The 17,575-nt window shown below is 44.9% G+C and overlaps 1 protein-coding gene across 2 annotated transcripts in view; it reads left to right on the top strand.

The window, feature by feature from the left end:
- Window positions 1–17,575, top strand: part of PXYLP1 (2-phosphoxylose phosphatase 1) — a 62,792-nt gene that overhangs the window by 13,925 nt on the left and 31,292 nt on the right. The window contains exon 3 of one of the 2 annotated variants that reach the window (XM_011958103.1): window positions 12,011–12,142. In XM_011958103.1, coding sequence (XP_011813493.1) covers window positions 12,064–12,142 — 79 coding nt within the window. In that variant the 5' untranslated portion in view covers window positions 12,011–12,063. Of the gene's footprint in view, window positions 1–12,010; window positions 12,143–14,487; window positions 14,601–17,575 lie in introns of those variants that run through there. The other variant, XM_011958104.1, reaches the window with a different exon arrangement.

Here is a 17,575-nt window from a genome sequence, read left to right as displayed (position 1 = left end):
CACCACGCTCAGCTAATTTTTTTTTTTTTTTTTTGGCATTTTTAGTAGAGACAGGGTTTCACCATGTTGGTCAGGCTGGTCTCAAACTCCTGACCTCAAATGATCCACCTGCCCTGGCCTCAAAGTGCTGGGATTACAGGAGTGAGCCACTGAGCCCGGCCCCTTAAGAGTCTTATTACCTACTTTATTGGTGGGAAGCTGGGACTCTATGCAGTTCAGATTTCCTCCAAAGCTAAATGTCATAATTGTAGGTAACAGTGCCCTTAGCTCTATTTTTGTTCTACCTGTCACTTTATGAGTACAAAGGAGCTATATATATCTATGTGTATATATATATGTGTGTGTATACATATGTGTGTGTATATTTATGTGTGTGTATATATATGGATAGAGAGAGAGAGAGTGTGTGTGTGTGTGTGTGTGTGTGTGTGTGTTTTGAGAGCTTGTTTTGGGATCTGAGTCAGAAATCCTTGGATCTCAGCACATGGAGGGCTCCAAAAGGTCACCCACATCAGCCCTCTATAGCATCACCAGCAGTGGTGACATACGCTTGGCCACCTCCATGGACAGGAGGGCTTATTCTATGCTGACACTGTCAACCTCCCACTAAGTGGGACAGCCGTGTTCTCAGACTTACTTCTAAGGATATAAAGTTCATGCCCACTGGCACTGGCAGTGATAACGAGCTACAGGGTTCCTGGTGCCCCACTCCTCTTCATGAATGAGTCATAGAATGACCTGCCAGCGAGCACAGGGTCTTGCCAAAGCTCTGTAGGTAAGTGTGATCCCAGCCCAAAAAGGCCTCGTTGGGCAAAACACCTCTTGGCGGCATACGTGAGTGCTCCATGCGTCCAGGAGTCCGTGTGTCCATCCAGAGCAAAATCCCATTCCTGTATAATATTGTTAACACAGAAATGCAGGCCTTGGTCACCTGTGCTTTCAGGTGTGCCTGATTTACATTGCACAGCTATGAGTCTCAGGACTTTGTAAGCCTTTTTTTTCCTTTAAAAGTTTGACTTTTATCATTCAAGCCTTTATTGCATGCCACTTGCACTTCCAGTCTTGCAGCCTGCCTGTTTAATCCTCTCGTGCTTTCTTTGACATTTTAAGAAACTTTTAATTGACACACTTTGCTTGCAAAATTTTTTTAAAAACAGCTATATTTTTAAAGTGGCTTTGTGGTGAGTAAAATCATGCCAACTGCATGTTCTCCTTTCTTTATTGAGGTACTTAGAGCTGCTCTTGACATTCTAAAATAATAATGCCAGTCTCAGATGTAACTACTTTGAAACTTAAGAAAGAGCAAAGCAGTAACGTTGGATGGAACACAGACTTGTTCCAAAATGTCAAACAAATGATAATAATAACTGAAGAGTACATAAAAGTGAAAATCCTGGCTTGATGAATTAGTTATTTTAGTCTGTTCTGGCCCTGAGAAATGATCAGATGCCTTGACAAGTTTATCCTTTGTAGAGGTGGGGAAAAAAAAACCTCAAAGGAGAGAGTGGTTAGAACATGTAGTTCACAAAAGAAAAAAAAAGTTTACTATTTCAGGGATTTAAAAATACAAAATCTGCAGATTATCAGCCTCAAATCCTTTTAGGAAAGAAATGGTAGGTAAATAATTAATGCTGCATATTTTAAAAACATGTAAAATATGAAACAAAAGGTCTGTTAGTGGAACACGTACAGTCCGTATGCTGCAGGAGGCTGCTCTGCTGTTTGTCACTGCTGAATTACACCTGAGCAAACCAGCACTGATGTTTTGTAAACATATAATTATGACTGTATGTGTTTTGGTTACTGGATTTGAAAAGTTCTGGTACTGTCATCAGATGACTGTGTTTGAGAATACTCCTTTAGAATAATTGTGCATGTTGTCACACCTTCTCCAGTTGTGAGTTGTTGCAAACATCCTCTTGCTCACTTATTCCTAACAGAGCCCTGACTCTATTCAGGCCTCTGCCTATTCTATCCCTGCATGGGTTTCTGCCAGGTGATGCATCCTGATTGGTTCTACCCAGTCGTTGTGTCCATTCCCAGTGTCAGTGATTGGTTTGGGTGTGGGCACGTGACACACGTCAGCCAGTGAGATGCGATAGGCAGCCTGGGGGAGGGGTTTCTGGGGAAGGCTTCTTTGCTTCTAGTAGAGATGAACAGAGTTATCCCTTCTGCCTTCACCCATGGCTGAGTATGGCTGTGATGCCTGGCAGTGTGGCTGCCAGCTTGCGACCCTGAGAGAAGCCAGCCTAGTAAGAGGACAGACATGGAAAGCTCTTGGCTTCCAGTTGATGCTTGGAGTTGCTGAATCAACTAGCCTTGGAGCTGCTGTCCTAATACTATGGCTTGTCATGTGAGAATGTGGATGAGTCTCTTTGCTTGCTAGGATTTTCTGTTATCTGCAGCCAAGCCATCTTTATAGACACATGAATTATTTAAGATAAAACAAAAACTAAAGTGCAAAAAGAACAAAGGTGACCACGACAGTGGCTCATATCGTATCTAAGAGTGGCATTCAGCCTGGTCAGTGATGAGATTTTCTGCCTAATGCAGCTTGTGAACGCCTGAGCACTTACTCATTACACCTCCAGAAGGGAGCCCCATGAAGAGTGCCAGCGTTCTGCTAACAGCAAGTTCTAGATCGGATATTGGTTTGTCTGCTTAAACAGAAGTGAAATAACAATGGATTAAAATGCTGTGAGATTAATTTTTGTCTCCCAAAACGATTTGAGCTGAAAGGCAATCAAGAAGTGGGTGGCCTTGGCCCTTGGGGACATCTAGGGTCATACTCTGTCATCCACTAGGATGTTGCTTCCATCTGCATGGTGGAAGTTGCTCCTCATCAGAGCCTGGAATAGGAGAAAAAAGGTCAGGATGGGCTGGGACAGGCAGCCTCCTTTTCATCTGGAATGGCCATATTATGTCCAATCGCGACTCATTGGAAGAACTTGATCACATCACTACAACCAGTTACAAGGGAGTCTAGGAAATATTCTCTTTAGCTGGATGGTCATGTATCCAGCTAAAATCCAGAGGGCTCTGTTCATAAGAGGAATGAAGGAATAGACACCTGTGGCAATTAGAAGCATCTGCCATATAGCGTGTCTGCTACAGTGAAGAAGAACGTGACAAGGGCAGATTGCTGGGTACCATTCTGAATGTGAAGCAAGGGTTTCAGCCACGCAGGCCAGCCTCCCTGAGCAGCTTGGGGCCTTTTGCCCCTCTGACCTGCCCTGGCCTCTCTTCAGGTCAACCAAGGGGTTTGAAGCAGATGATATTTAAAACCTCTTCAAACTCTGACTTTCTCTGGCATGGTCCAGTGGAGATTCTATTTCTAGAGTTGGGGAGAGGGAGCAAAGACAAGGGAGAAGTAGGGTAAGTAGCTCACATGTGGCTGGTGGGTATTAAAACCATCAGCAAAATCACTGCTAATACTTACTGAGAGCTTATCAGAGGCTAGGCACTGTACCGTGTTCCTTACATATCTTAACGCTGTGAGTCCCTCCCTACACAACCTATGAAATGGGCCCTGTGATTGTTCTCACTTCGTAGATGGGGAAACTGTGGCTCGTTCTCAGGTAGAGCAGGGCTCTAGACCCAGCCAGCTAACCGTTGGGCCCATGCACTTAACAACCTATTGTGGGTATGACTGGGAAATGAGGTGGGATTTGTGGGGTGTGGCCAGATCATAACAGGTCCTTAAAGCAGGGCAAAGAGCAGTGGGTTTGGTGCTGCCTTTTATTCAGGGCCTGCTTCAGGATCATTCTGCAGCACTGATCAGCACACCCCCTGTGTGAGTCCATTTTGTGTTGTAAAGGAATTCCCAAGACTGGGTAATTTAAAAAGAAAAGAAATTTATTTGGTTCACAGTTATGCAGGCTGTAAGAAGCGTAGTGCCAACATCTGCTTCTGCTGAGGCCTCAGGAAGCTTACAGTCATGGTGGAAGGCAAAGGGGGAGCCAGCGTTATCACATGGTGAGAGCGCGAGCAAGAGAGAGAAGAGGAGGTCCCAGGCTTCTTATAACCAGCTCTCACATGAACTAACAGAGCTAGAGCTCACTCACCACCAAGAGGACAGCACCAAGCCATTCATGAGGGACCCACTCCCATGACCCAAACACCTCCCACTAGGCCCCACCTACAGTACTGGGGATCACACGTCAACATGAGATTTGGAGGGGACACACATCCAAACCATATCACCACCTGAGCTCCCCGCTGGCTCGCCCCACAGCCAAGAGGTGGCTGTTGCCACTCCACATCACATCTGGGCATGACAGTGACACAGGTCAAATCACCCCTCACCACCCTAGGGTAGAAGACAGGCTGCTTTTCAGGAGGAGACCCCCCAGGTGAGAGAGGTGCCTGGGAGGGTCTGTGGTGCAGCAAAGTGCAGAATGTTCCCGGGGAGCCACGCCTCATGACTATTAAATATCCTTCAATATGTTGCCCCTGCTGAGGGGGGACAGGGAGGCCTCTGGGCCTGCTCCTGTCCAGTATTCCCCAAGGAGGCCAGGTGCTGGGAGGAGATAGGACCCTGGCCCTAGAAAATAAGGGCAGGTCCATGAAGTGGGCCTGTCTTTCAAGCTGGCCTGCCTGGTAGAGCGGATCCTGCAATCAGACCCCTCTTCCTGCTCCATCCTGCAGCTCAGTCAGCTTAGTGTCCAGAGGGCACTCCAGGGAGGGAGTGAGAATCAGTGAGCGTGTTGTCTGGTCCCACTGATGGGAGGACACCTTGAGATGAGTGGGGAAGCTGGCCTGGGTAGAGGGCTGTGGGTGCTGGGCCAGGCAAGCCCTCCCCTTGGAGAAGCAGACCCAGACATGGCAGGGGCGCCCCAGCTCCACCTGTGTGGCCTCTGGGCAGCCGGCTTTCTCTAGACACAAGACTTCCCTGCGTGTATCAATGTTCGATGTATCATCTCCCTTTTCTGGCTCCTTTTACAACCCAATACTTCCCCAGCACCTTTAACACCATCCCTTGAGTTCATTCTGTTGTCCTAAAATTCAGTCACAGATGCACCAACACCAAATTTCTCTTCGAGATTGAGTTCTGGCATTGCCACTTCAGAAAACCAATCTGCCATATCCTAGCCTGGATGCAGTCTTCTTTCCTCCTGACAGCACTGGTTTAATAGAGCCCAGTGATCTGTTTACTCCCTACTTCCCTCACCAGACTCTACACTTCTTTTTTTAAAAAAAAACTTCTTGAAACTTTTCTAAAAAAACAACACCTTTAACTTCCGACATACACAGAAGCAGAGAGGGGCAGATAATGAACCCTCAAGGATCTGTCACCCTGCTTCAACTATTGTCACCATTTTGCCAATCTTATTTCATCCATTCCCCTTGACCTTTTTATCTCCTCTGGAATATATAGATTATATATATATATATGTATATATAACATATATGATATATATAACTATATTTTATATAACACATAATATGTATAACTAATATATTAGCTATGTGTATTATATATAATATATAAATTATAAATTATATATAATTTTTTTTTCGAGATGAAGTTTCTCTTTGTCACCCAGGCTGGAATGCATGGCACGATCTCGGCTCACAGCAACCTCCACCTCCGGGGCTCAAGCGATTCTCATGCCTCAGCCTCCTGAATATCTGGGATTACAAGTGTATGCCACCATGCCCGGCTAATTTTTTGTATTTTTAGTAGAGATGTGGTTTTGCTATGTTGGCCAGGCTGGTCTTGAACTCCTGTCCTCAAGTGATCTGCCTGCCACAGCCTCCCAAAGTACTGGGATTACAGGCGTGAGCCACCACTCCCAGCCCCTCTGGAATATTTTAAAGCAAGTCCTGGGTCTTGTATCATTTCTCCCATAAATACTTGAGTTCCTTTCAGCTGGGACCTTCCATATGACAAAAACTGTGTCCTGTATCCTGTGTCCTGTGTTCTTACCACTTAGGATAGTGCCTGGCACCTACTGGCTCTCAGGAAATGTTATTTTGAATTGACAGAACGAATGAATGAGTGCGTGAACTGGCTTCAGCTTTTAGAAATGAGCCTGCAAATTAAGTGGAGAACTCTGGAATGTGAATAACTGCTGTGAACTCACAGCCCCTTCATCCCAGGTGCCTTCCTGAGGTTTCCAGGAGGCTCTGGAATCTGCCCATCTTCACCAGATGGGCAGATTCAAGGCTGATTTTTCTTAGGCAAGCATCTTTGATTTTGCAATTAAACTCCGTTTTGATGTGACCTTGGAGAGGGAGAACTATTAAAATATAGCTTTTACCTTTGCTTGACTCATATTTTGTTCACAATTGCAGACTTGAAGGTTTTTTTTTTTAATTATAATGCTGTATTTACTTAGACCAAAATGATTCTGACCAAAAAAATCAACGTGTAGAATATATCTGAAGCATTTTCTTTAATACTATATTTCTATTCTTGGTAATGGTATTTTAACTGCACAAATGAAAGGTAATTGTACATTTTCTTTCTAGCAGTTGTGGTCATGTTTAAAACCTTAAATTCTGTACACTTTGAAGGAGAGCCTGGACCAGAGTTTATCACTAGATGTGGCGCTTTCAGCTCTTACAAGGTAAAAAATAGGCCAAGGCTTGGGCTCTGGAACTCTCTGGTGGAAGAATAGTAGCTTGTAAAAATGCCTTTGACATGTTCTTTTTTTCCTTTTAATTCAGAAATGGTATTCATCATAATGTAATGGGAACTGCTTATTAACTAGTACTATATTTCAAAATTGTATTCTAAAATATTTTCTTTCACAGCTCAAACTTGTAATAAGGTTGAATTGAATTAGCTGGGTTTTCTGTTTTTTATTTTGTTCTTCTGTTTCATCACGAATTCAGAGTAACAATTCAATTTCTAGGTTTAAGATATTTTTACCATTAGCCAGGTGTGGTGGTGGGTGCCTGTAGTCCCAGCTACTTGGGAGGCAAAGGCAGGAGAATGGCATGAACCCGGGAGGTGGAGCTTGCAGTGAGCCGAGATCGTGCCACTGCACTCCAGCCTGGGCGACCAAGCGAGACTCCGTCTCAAAAAAAAAAAGATATTTTTACCATATGAGTTTAGCACAGGGGACTGGAGCTGTGCCCAACAGACATGTGATGACTGACAACTATTTTATGTTCAACCTGGACATAAACAGTCATTTACACGGAAGTATTTGTGTGAATTGGATTTGGTCATGATGCGATATTTAGCCAAGAGCATCTTTTCCACAGAAGGTGATGGGACTTGAGAGATGTTTGGAGATTAGAAGATGTGGGAGCTGTAATCCCATAGCATCTCACCCTGCCGATGCAGCAGGGACTCTTCCTGTGGATCTTATTTTTAGGGCTGTGAGCAAGCAGGCTGTGGGGGTTCTGCTCTGGGCTCAGAATCCTGGCTGTTGCCTGGCATGACTTGTATGAGTCTCACCGGGTGTCTTGAGGAACTGCCGTAGACCCCAGAGGTAGACGCAGAGCTCCTATGGAAAGAAGTGCAGGAAGATGGCAGGAAGGAAACCAAGGACTGCGTGACTTCTTGAGTGGCTGCAGGAGCCTCCTACTTACATGGGGATGGGAATGGGGAAAGGGAGCTCTGGAAAACTCAGGCTGGAGATTGGACCACAGTGCCAGAAAGAGCCAGTTGACTGGTACCTCATCCTCTTGGGGTGGGGCCCAACAGAAGCTGAGGCAGATGTTCCAGGCTGGAAAACCTAGGGCAAGGCAGGGACACAACAGCTGAGTCAGCCCCCGGGAAGGCTAACAGTGGCAGAGGAGCCATGAACATGGTTGCAGACATGGCTGCCTACCCTGATGGATGGGATAGGGCCAGTGCGTAGGGGAGGGGCCAGTGGCCAGGATTTGAAAGCAGAGCCACAGCATGGAGCAGAAGCAATAGTTGAGGGAAAAGGGTGAATGCTTGTGTTTAGATTGTGGTATAGGTGTCTGTGTGGTTCTTCCAGAGTGTGGAAGTCAGGCATAGTACATATCTGCTCAACAGCAGGCCTCTGCCTGTTATGAGATTTGCTCCCCACCACCACCTGCTCTTTTGTCTCTTATCCTCAGTCTTATTTAAAAAGCAGGATCCTGCAGCTCAGAGAAGGGCAGCTCAGAGCTGCAGAAAATAAGCAGCAGAGTGAGGAATTGAACACAGATCTGCCCATCTCTGGAGCGTCATCTTTTACACCACATTAGGGCTCCTTTCAGTCTCTTCCACTGAAGTATCCCCAGCGAAGAAACACCCACAGCAGCAGAACCATGCAGTCCACTTCCTGTGTTGGACACACACACATATGTACACACACATACACACATACACCCCTACTCCTTGGGGTCCTAGCTTCAGCTGCAAACTTCTTCAAATCCATGTGAATTTTGGATTCTGTCATCATTATTTAGCCATTTTAAAAAACCAAGTATGGTTATTATCTTCAAGTTTTCAAGTGAAATGGGCTCCAAAAGAAGGCATGTGTTTATCCTAGGGTTTGGTGTTCCTCTGGCCAGGCTGTGTACATACCCCTAGGGCTGTGATCACACCAGACTAGTCCCTAGCACAAGTAGAAATAACCAAAATGCTGACCATGGCAGAGGCTGTCAGAGGAGAGTCAGAAGTGGGAGGGTACAGACCCCAGAGAGTACCAAGGGGAAGCGGTGGATGTTCCCACTGTTCAGCAAATGAAAAGTCACAGATAGGTGGAGATGTCAGCAGTGCAGCCTAGAAGCAGTCAGGCAGTTACACGATCCCTGCCATCTGGTTAACCTAACATATTTAAATCTAAAACTAAATATAGCTTCTTTCCCAAAAAGCACTCCGCATATTAAAGAACATAGACAAGATGGAGATTTTCATGTCGTGCCTACAGATGAGGATATTGAGATCTAGATCCTGGCTTAGAATTTCCTGGTGAAGATGCAAGGCATTTCCTGTTTATTGCATCGGTTAGCTTTTGCTTTGTATGAAGCTCCCAAAACTTACTGGCTTAAAATAGCAACCATTATATTTGCTTGTAATTCTGGGGACTAGCCATGTAGTTCTTTTAGTCTGGGCAGACCACTGATAACCATCTGCTGGTGGCGTGGCTGGAGCAGGGTGGTCTGGGATGGCCTCATTCACAGGTGTGGTCACAGCAAACTGTCACCACAGTTTGTTTGAAGGGAGCATCAGCTGGGACTGCTTACCTTGGCTCCATGTGGTCTCTCATGCCCCAGCAGTCTGGCCTAGGGTCTTCATATGGTGGTATCAGTGTTGCAAAAGTAGCAAAGGAAGACAAGCCCCAATGCATAAGTACTTTTCAAGTCCCTGCTTGCAACACATTTGCTGTTGTCCCATGGCCAAAACAGGTTCCTCGGCCAAGCCAAAAGTCAGTATAGGAAAAGACCAGGTAAGCCCATGGATACAAAGGGCATGAAAAAATTGGGGGCTGTTACTGCAACAATTTACCATGCTATAAAACTGAGACTTATAGCAAGTAGCCACTGTTTCCACCGAATGCCCGCCTGAAGACAGCTCTAAACCATACAGTGGCTAATCCCGTCTGAAAAGGCAGAGTTGGCTGGGTGCAGTGGCTCACACTTGTAATCCCACCACTCTGGGAGGCTAAGGCAGGCAGATCACCTGAGGTCAGGAGTTCGAGACCAGCCTAGCCAATGTGGTGAAACCCTGTCTCTACTAAAAATACAAAAATTAGCCGAATGTGGTGGTGGGCACCTGTATTCCCACCTACTCGGGAGGCTGAGGCAGGAGAATCACTTGAACCCAGGACGCGGAGGTTGCAGTGATCCAAGATCACACCACTGCACTTCAGCCTGGACTATAAGAGCGAAACGCTGTCTCAAAAAAAAAAAAAAAGAAAAAAGAAAGAAAGAAAGAAGAAAAGGTAGTATCAAGTGAGACCATAGGAAACATACTTAGCTGTTCTATTGGCCTCTCCCGCCAGTCAGGGAAGGGGAAATCCCTTAAGAGCATGGAAGCAGGAAGTGGTTGAGGGACAAGACCTGACCCAGCAACAGAAACAAGGCCCTCGCTTCCCACATGCAAATGCAGGGCAACCAGCAGGCAGGTCGGCCTCTGAGGTGATGGCACAAAAGACACCATGCGGCATCAGAAACCAGAGGTGAGTGATTCCCCAGGGCCAGCACAGTGGCTTCCCAGTCCCAGAGTGAGAGGCCTGAAGACAAGATTTGTGCCAGAGCTGCAGAGGGAGGGATGTACATGTACGTGTAGTACTGAGCTTGGGGCATGGAGGCACTGACTCTTGGTTAGGGATAGTGACTCTTGGTTAGGGATAGTCACTCATGGGACAGAAGCGTTTCCCTCAAACTCTTCCTTTCCATCTTGGGCCTGGGAGAATGGCTCCCACAAAGAAGGGTGGCAAGAAGAAGGGCCATTCCGCCATTAACCAGATAGTGACCTGAAAATACACCATCAATATTGACAAGCATATTCAAGAAGCATATTGAAGAAGGAGGTTCAAGAAGGTGCCTCTCCAGCACTCAGAGAGATTGAAGGGGAGGGGGACTTCAGATGTGCACATTGATACCAGGTTCAACAAAGCTGTCTGGGCCAGGGGACTAAGGCACGTCCCATACCATCATGCGCGGCTATCCAGGAAACATAATGAGGATGAAGATTCAACAAACAAGCTCTATATCTGGTTACCTATGTACCTGTTACCACATTCAAAAATCTAGTCAATGTGGATGAGAACTAACTGCTGATTGTCAAATATGCCAAATAGAGTTATAAAACCACAAAATCAATAAATAAAATGAAATCGGGATCTGTTTGTTAACAAAGATGCTGGTTGCTGGACACACAGGCGCCATCATAAGGTGCAAGTGTATTTTCATCAATCTGTTAGCAAATGTTCTCTTTTGGTAGAAAGTCTGACAGGTCCCTTAAACAAGTGGGTTTTCAAAGTCACCTTCTGGGCCCTTGGGGAGGAGGTGGGAGGCAAGGGGCTCTGGGAGTCTGGCTCCTGCTTCATTCCCAAAAGATGTGCTTTTCATAGTACAGCTTATTGAGATAGGATTCACCCCAGGTGTACAGCTCAATGGCTATATTCAGTTAAATTCACAGTTATGCAACCCTCACACATTAGCAGATGAGCTTTTATCTGATTTTGTCTATCTGGTCTCTGAAGGAGATTATATTTGAATGGGGAAAAGATTCAAGTTTGAAATTACTGTTAAAATCTAACTGTAGTTTAAGAACCTTTTCTAAAGAGACTATGGTTTGCAAGTTCTCTTTAAAATCCCAAAGAGACCCAGGAAATAAACTTGACTTCTAAAACTGATAGGGTAAAAGTTATAGTAATCATTCATTTTTTTTTTTTCACGGAAGGGACTTTTAGGGCTTTATTCAGCTTTTTTAAAAAGTCCTTTTGCACACTTCTAATGTGGTTAGGGGAATTTTGAATAGGCGAGACGAGGCTTCCAGAAGACCCAGGTATACAGCTGAAACAGGCTTAGTGGTCCAGGATGAAAGGTGGTCTCAATTAGCAGATAGAGCCAGTCAGTGTAGGAGCAAATCCTTTTGCACACCCAAACCATCCCCCAAGGCACTACTGTAGGACATGTGCAAGGATTGTTGTTCAGATGAACAACTACAATTAAAGAAGACCAAGATCATTTCAACAGAATGTCCATCAAAAAACGCTGAAGATTTAAAGCTTAAAGGTCACAGCAAGATGAGTCCATGTGAAGATTTCCCTCATTGTCCGGCACACTGTAAATACTCAGTAAACATCCTTTGTGTTTTTCCTTGGGAAGGTCATGTCTGTAAAATATCTCATTCCCTGTTGATGTCAGATAAACAAAGCATTCATGAACTGGTTTTCTCCTACTAACTCGAAGGGAGCATTCTCACTTGGGCTTGTCTGGGGACACAGACTAATCATGGAGCATGCTGTTGTTCTCCAGCTAGAGATGCATGCTTCCCTGCCAGGGGACTGGGCTAATCCGATTATTTTCAGTTGACAAATTTGGTCTTCCATCTCTAAACACTCATTTATCACCTCTGCTTTATTCACAGGACATGTTCCCGATTTGAGGTGAAACCATGAAGAGAAAATAGAATACTTAATAATGCTTTTCCGCAACCGCTTCTTGCTGCTGCTGGCCCTGGCTGCGCTGCTGGCCTTTGTGAGCCTCAGCCTGCAGTTCTGTGAGTAGAGCCGGGCACTGCAGGTCGTGGGAGGGTAGGGGCTTCGTAGGAAACAAGGAGGCCCCAAAGCCTTGTTTTATAAATGAACAACGAAGTCTTTTTAGTGTTGGCGCTCACACTGGCCGGTTGCAAGAAGGGACCCTAAACCACCAAGCAGTGTTCTGTGTGCTCTTTTGACTTTTGCATGAATTCCTGAACTGCCTGGTTATTCCCAGATTTTTTGTTCAGATTTCCTAGATGGAGACACTGAGTGGCCCTGCTTGACTTATGCTGAGCTACACAGAGCAGAGGTGTTTGGCCCTTTGATTGGGTTCTTGAAAGTTGGGTGTCTGTTTAGCGTTCCGTCAGCCCCGGGGCTGGAGTTGTTTGGGGGAGGGTGGGGAGATTAGGTCACTAGTATCAAACCCACCCCACAGGCAGCAGGGGCTGCATGGGAAATCCCCTGTGACGAGACAGGAGCACTCTGATACAGCCAGGCCATGGGCCTCACCATGCAGCATCCTCCACTGAGATTCCTAAGCTCAGACCAGGCCCCAGATCTGTGCACATTACAGTTCACCTAAGAGTGGCTGTTCTCAGACACAGATCTGGCCCCAGGATCTCCTTAGTGGCAACCCCTCAATGGTGGCCCATGGTCTTCTGGGAGGACCCTTGCCCTCCTGTGGCCCCTCTCTGCTTCTTCTGTGCTCAGATCCTGGTGCTCCTTTGCCAAGAGCGTTCTCCTCCTCACCCCCTCTCATCCTATCCCTTTCAGCCCTTGCCTCTTCTCCTCTAGGACCCTTCTGGCAATCCTTAAGGGTTTGGTGCTTCTTTTATGTACATCAGGATGCCCTGAATCCTTGAACCTGTTTCCCTCCCTCCTTCCCTTCCTTCCTTCTTTCCTCCCCCTCTTTTTTTTTGAAATAGGGTCTTACTCTGTTGCCCAGGCTGAAGTGCAGTAGTAGCAGGATCACAGCTCATTGCAGACTCAACATCTGAGTTTAGGAGTTTAGGTAATCCTCCCACCTCAGCTTCCTGGGTAGCTAGGACTGGAGGCGTGCACCACCACACCTAGCTAATTTTTTGTATTTTTGTAGAGACAGGGTTTCACCATGTTGCCCAAGCTGGTCTCAAACTCCTGACCTCAAGTGAGAACATAAGTGTTACATAAGCATAAATCTGTGCATTATGAATTACTGCCATTTTTTACAGCACAATAATAAGCAACCAATAAAGCAATGCAATAAATGGAGCAATTAAACTCCATTTCTACAGAAATGGGGAAATTCCAAAGTCACAATTTACCTAGAAGGAGAAGAGCAGTAAGAACGCCAGCCTCCCAAAGTTCTGATATTACAGGCGTGAACCACTATGCCCAGCCCCCTCCTTTCACTAACCATGCGCTATTATAATTTTCAGTTCTTGTGTCTTTTCCTTCTACCAGATTGTCTGCTTGTTGAGAGCAGGACCACATCCTGTTTCTCTCTCTATCCCATGAACCAGCACTGCCCAGCACATAGTAATATTTTGTAAATGTCTGCTGAATGCATTAATCCATGCCTGCTCTAAAAAGCAGACGGACCCTGATTTTCTTTCCTTCTGTTGCTGTGTATTTGAAGCTGAGAAAACATCTCTGCAATGCCAGGAATTGTATTGTTGTTGTCACCTGCCTTCTCTCCATTTAACCACCTCACCTTGATGGGTGGGAGACAAGCAGTTGGCACCCACACCACTCAGGACAGCTGTGTGAGGAGGGGCATTTCTGTTGCAGTTTGAATGATGGAAAGAAGGGCAGGTGGCTGGGTGAGAGGAATGTTATGAGTGCACAGAGGAACATGGGGAAGGCTTGGCTCTAGGAGAAGGTGGTTTCAAGAGAGGAGGCTTTGAGGAAGTTTCCCTGATTCACTTCCAATTGTGACATATTCCCATGCACATGCATATGACAGGCTATTTCTAATAGTAAAGAGAATTAAAAATTCTCATTTTATCCTTCCAGATTGGAAAAGAGGTCAAAAGAAGGTGGGCATCAGAAGTTTAAAAATATTCCGTATGGCAAATGAATTGTAAAATATGAATCATTTCCAAAAAGTGTGGTAAGATTTTCAGTAGTTTAATTGTTTATAAATTTTTGTTAAAAATTTTCCATCCTTTGGTTGGAGAGGTAGGATGTTACAATCAACCCTGATTTTATTTTGAGAGGCTGACAGGTTCTGAGACATGAATGTGTGTTACTTGTGTTTGTGGCATTTCTCTTGCATGAGGTGGTTTCCACGTCACTGAATTGGCCTGTGTGTTTTGCTTATATAACTCTTCTGAAAGTACCTTCTGTTTTAGGATAGCCAATTTTCAGCCATACTTTTTTAAGGAAAATTTTGCAGGGTAAATTAGCCTGGCTGGGTCTGAGCTCTTTATTCTTGGATACGTTGGAGATCGGAAAGGTATTAAGATATGGACGTTCTTACTGCTCTTCTTCTTTTAGGTAAACCATAACTTTGGAATTTCCCCATTTCTGTAGAAATGAGTTTAATTGCTCCATTTATTTAATTGCTTTGTTGGTTGCTTAGTATTATGCTGTAAGAAACAGCACTAATTCATAACGCACAGGTTTACGCTTATATACCACTTATGTTCTCATTCTTATCCTAAAATATGTGGACTTTTTTCTTTACCATTTCTTCTTCTTTTTGAATACCAAATTAGTACATGTAATTATTTTAAGTAACATATTTGAGACAACTAAATATAACTTGGTTTTCTCATGCTTTAAGTAAAGAGTATGGCTTTGTTATCTGAAATGATCATATATTTTATTTGGTCTTGTTGGTAGTTTTCTTTTTCTGATGTTTTGAATATGAAAAAGAAATAGCCCAGGATACGATTCAAAAATCAGATTGCTTAAATAAGTATGTCTTCCTCTGGAAACAGAAACTATATAGTGAACCCACATATATTTATTAAGTGCTTATGTGTGTTTGACATTTTTCTACACTGTGGAGGTGGAGGTAGCAAGGAAATACAGAAAAGATTAAGATACAGTTCATAGTTTCTCAAAATATGTTCATCTTAAATGGTGCTCGTGACTTGCTATATGCTAGTAGTCTTTAATAAAAATAATTCCATTTATGTTTTCAAGTCTTTAATGTTTTGTGTTTGGAAGGTGAAACATTCTGAAATTTCTGATGTTTGAATTGTAGAAGAGAACAGGCAAGGCATAGATATTTTTAGTTATTGTGGTTAAAATACATACAAGTGGAAAAGTAACTTCAAATTAAAGGACTCCTTTAGTGCAACAAAGGAAGACTGTCAGGATGTGAAGACTTAGGAATCATGAGTTATGTTTCTGCTTTTTGTGCTCATTTGTAATCATTCACTTCGTTCCTTGGCCCTTGCATTTTCTTAATGCTGATGTTATGCTCGTTTCTCCATGTTCTGACCACCATTCCCAAAATGGTGGCGTGACAGGAGCACGCAGGCTCTCGAATCATAATTTCAATGTGAGCTTCCCTGCTAAGCGACTGTGTGTCCTGTTCCTTCTTCTGTAAAATAGAGTTAATTATTGCTATTTTGCAAGGTTGCTGTGACAACAGAGATGTTATGGGAAAACCCTTGGCTCAACGCAAACCTTTTAAGCAAACCAGCGCAGAGTTCCGTCATCGTGCACCATCATCAGAAACCAGGGCTTCTGGTGTTCCAGAAGTTGCCAGAGCTTATGTTACTTCAGGCACTTGGTTGGGAAACCTTTTGAAGTAGATCACACATGTATTTGTTTTTAATCAGAGTGCGTTGGCCATGATGGGGTTAATTTATACTGAGCACATGGCACCCATATCTGGGGTTTCCCTCTTGGGCAAGGCCCCGATTGGCCAGAGCAGAGTCGAAGGGAATGCTCACAGTGAACTGGAGATTCAGATTCCCAGTGGGAAAAGAGGACAAGAGGAGGGCTAACCTGCCAAAATGAGAGTGAGGGTTGTCGTCAGTATCTGAAGGGCCCTCTCTGCAAGAGGAGGTGAACGTGGAGACACATTTCAGTTAAGCATCTGGTAGAATTTGCTAAAAGTCAGTGCCACGCAGAGGTGGAATGGATAGTGTGCTCTCCATCACTGGAGTCTGCAAGCCCTGGAAGGCTGCTCTTTGAAGAGTGAAGTATTGGACAGGTCATTGAGTCTGATCCCATTTAAAGTCTCTTTAAACTCTGAGGTTTTATGAATTTTATCTTTTCTCATTGATCCAGTGCCATGAGTATGTGACACTTTGTTCTTTAGCAAATGTTCTTTAGTTTCCACTGTGTGTTGGCCCCAGGCTGAGAGTTTAATCTCTCAGGGGCCCCAGGGAGTTCTTTGTCCAGTGGAAAAGAATCACAAGCAGACACCCTGGAATACCAGGTGCTGTGTGCTGGGACAGGTAAGAGGCAGCAGCACAGTGGGGTCAGAAAGAACATGGGCTCTGGAGCCAGACTGCCTGGATCAAATCCTTGTCCTGCCACTTACCAGCTATGTGACCTCAGGCAACTTCTTTACCCTCTCTGTGCCTTGATTTCCCCATCTGTAAAATGGGGACAATGATAGTTCCTATTTCATAGGGTTGGCAAAGGATTCAGCGAGCTAATATTTATAAAACACCTGGAACAGTACCTGGCACATAGTAATCACTACGTATGTGTTTGTTAAACAAATGAATTAGAGATCATTTATGGAAGGGTAGTATGACAGACTAGAGCAGAGGAACCCAATCCATGTTGGAGTTGGGGAGGACCCCCTAAAAGAGGTGGCATCTGAGTTCATCCTTTAAGGAAAGCAGGAGTGGTCAAGGAGGCAGTTGAGTACAGGTGCCCCTGGCCAAATGTGCAAAGACAGAGTGAGAGAACAGGCCTGGGTGAGTCACCTGTAGGTAGCTGTGAAGTTGGAACGAAGTCTGGGACCTACCTCCTATCACTATACTATTCCTGAGGCTGTGAGGAGCCACTGAAGAAAGGAAGATACCATCAGATTTGTGTCTTGGAAAGACTACAGTCCAGCACAGTGTTTTCCAAAGCACCTTCGTCAGAGGCACCTGGGAAGCTTGTCAAAATGCATGTTCCAAAACCAAAAAAAAAGCACATTTTGTGCCCTTCCTTACAGAATCAGAATCTTGGTGGTAGCGGAACCCAGAAATCTGCATCTTTAACAGACTCCCTGGGTGAATCTAATGCACACAAAATCTAAGAACTGCCAGTTCAGAGGCTGGTGGAAAGGGTGATGCTGGGAGGCACCTCAGAGGCTGTTTTGCTCATCTAGTAGCAAGCTGAGGGTGGCCCCAGTGAAGGTCTTGACCCTGAAAGGAAGAAGCAAAGCCAAGAGACGTCACGGTGGTTCTGTGGGGCTCTAGCCAATGGAGTGGTGTTGTGGGGCTAGGATCATGGGGTCGAGGGGACTCTACCACGGCACCCAGGAGTCTGGCTCGGGGAGTCCAGTAGAC

The sequence above is a fragment of the Colobus angolensis genome, unplaced genomic scaffold, assembly GCF_000951035.1.
Source record: "Colobus angolensis palliatus isolate OR3802 unplaced genomic scaffold, Cang.pa_1.0 Scaffold46, whole genome shotgun sequence".
Lineage (NCBI taxonomy): Eukaryota > Metazoa > Chordata > Mammalia > Primates > Cercopithecidae > Colobus > Colobus angolensis.
This window is presented reverse-complemented; position numbering and strand designations above follow the sequence as displayed.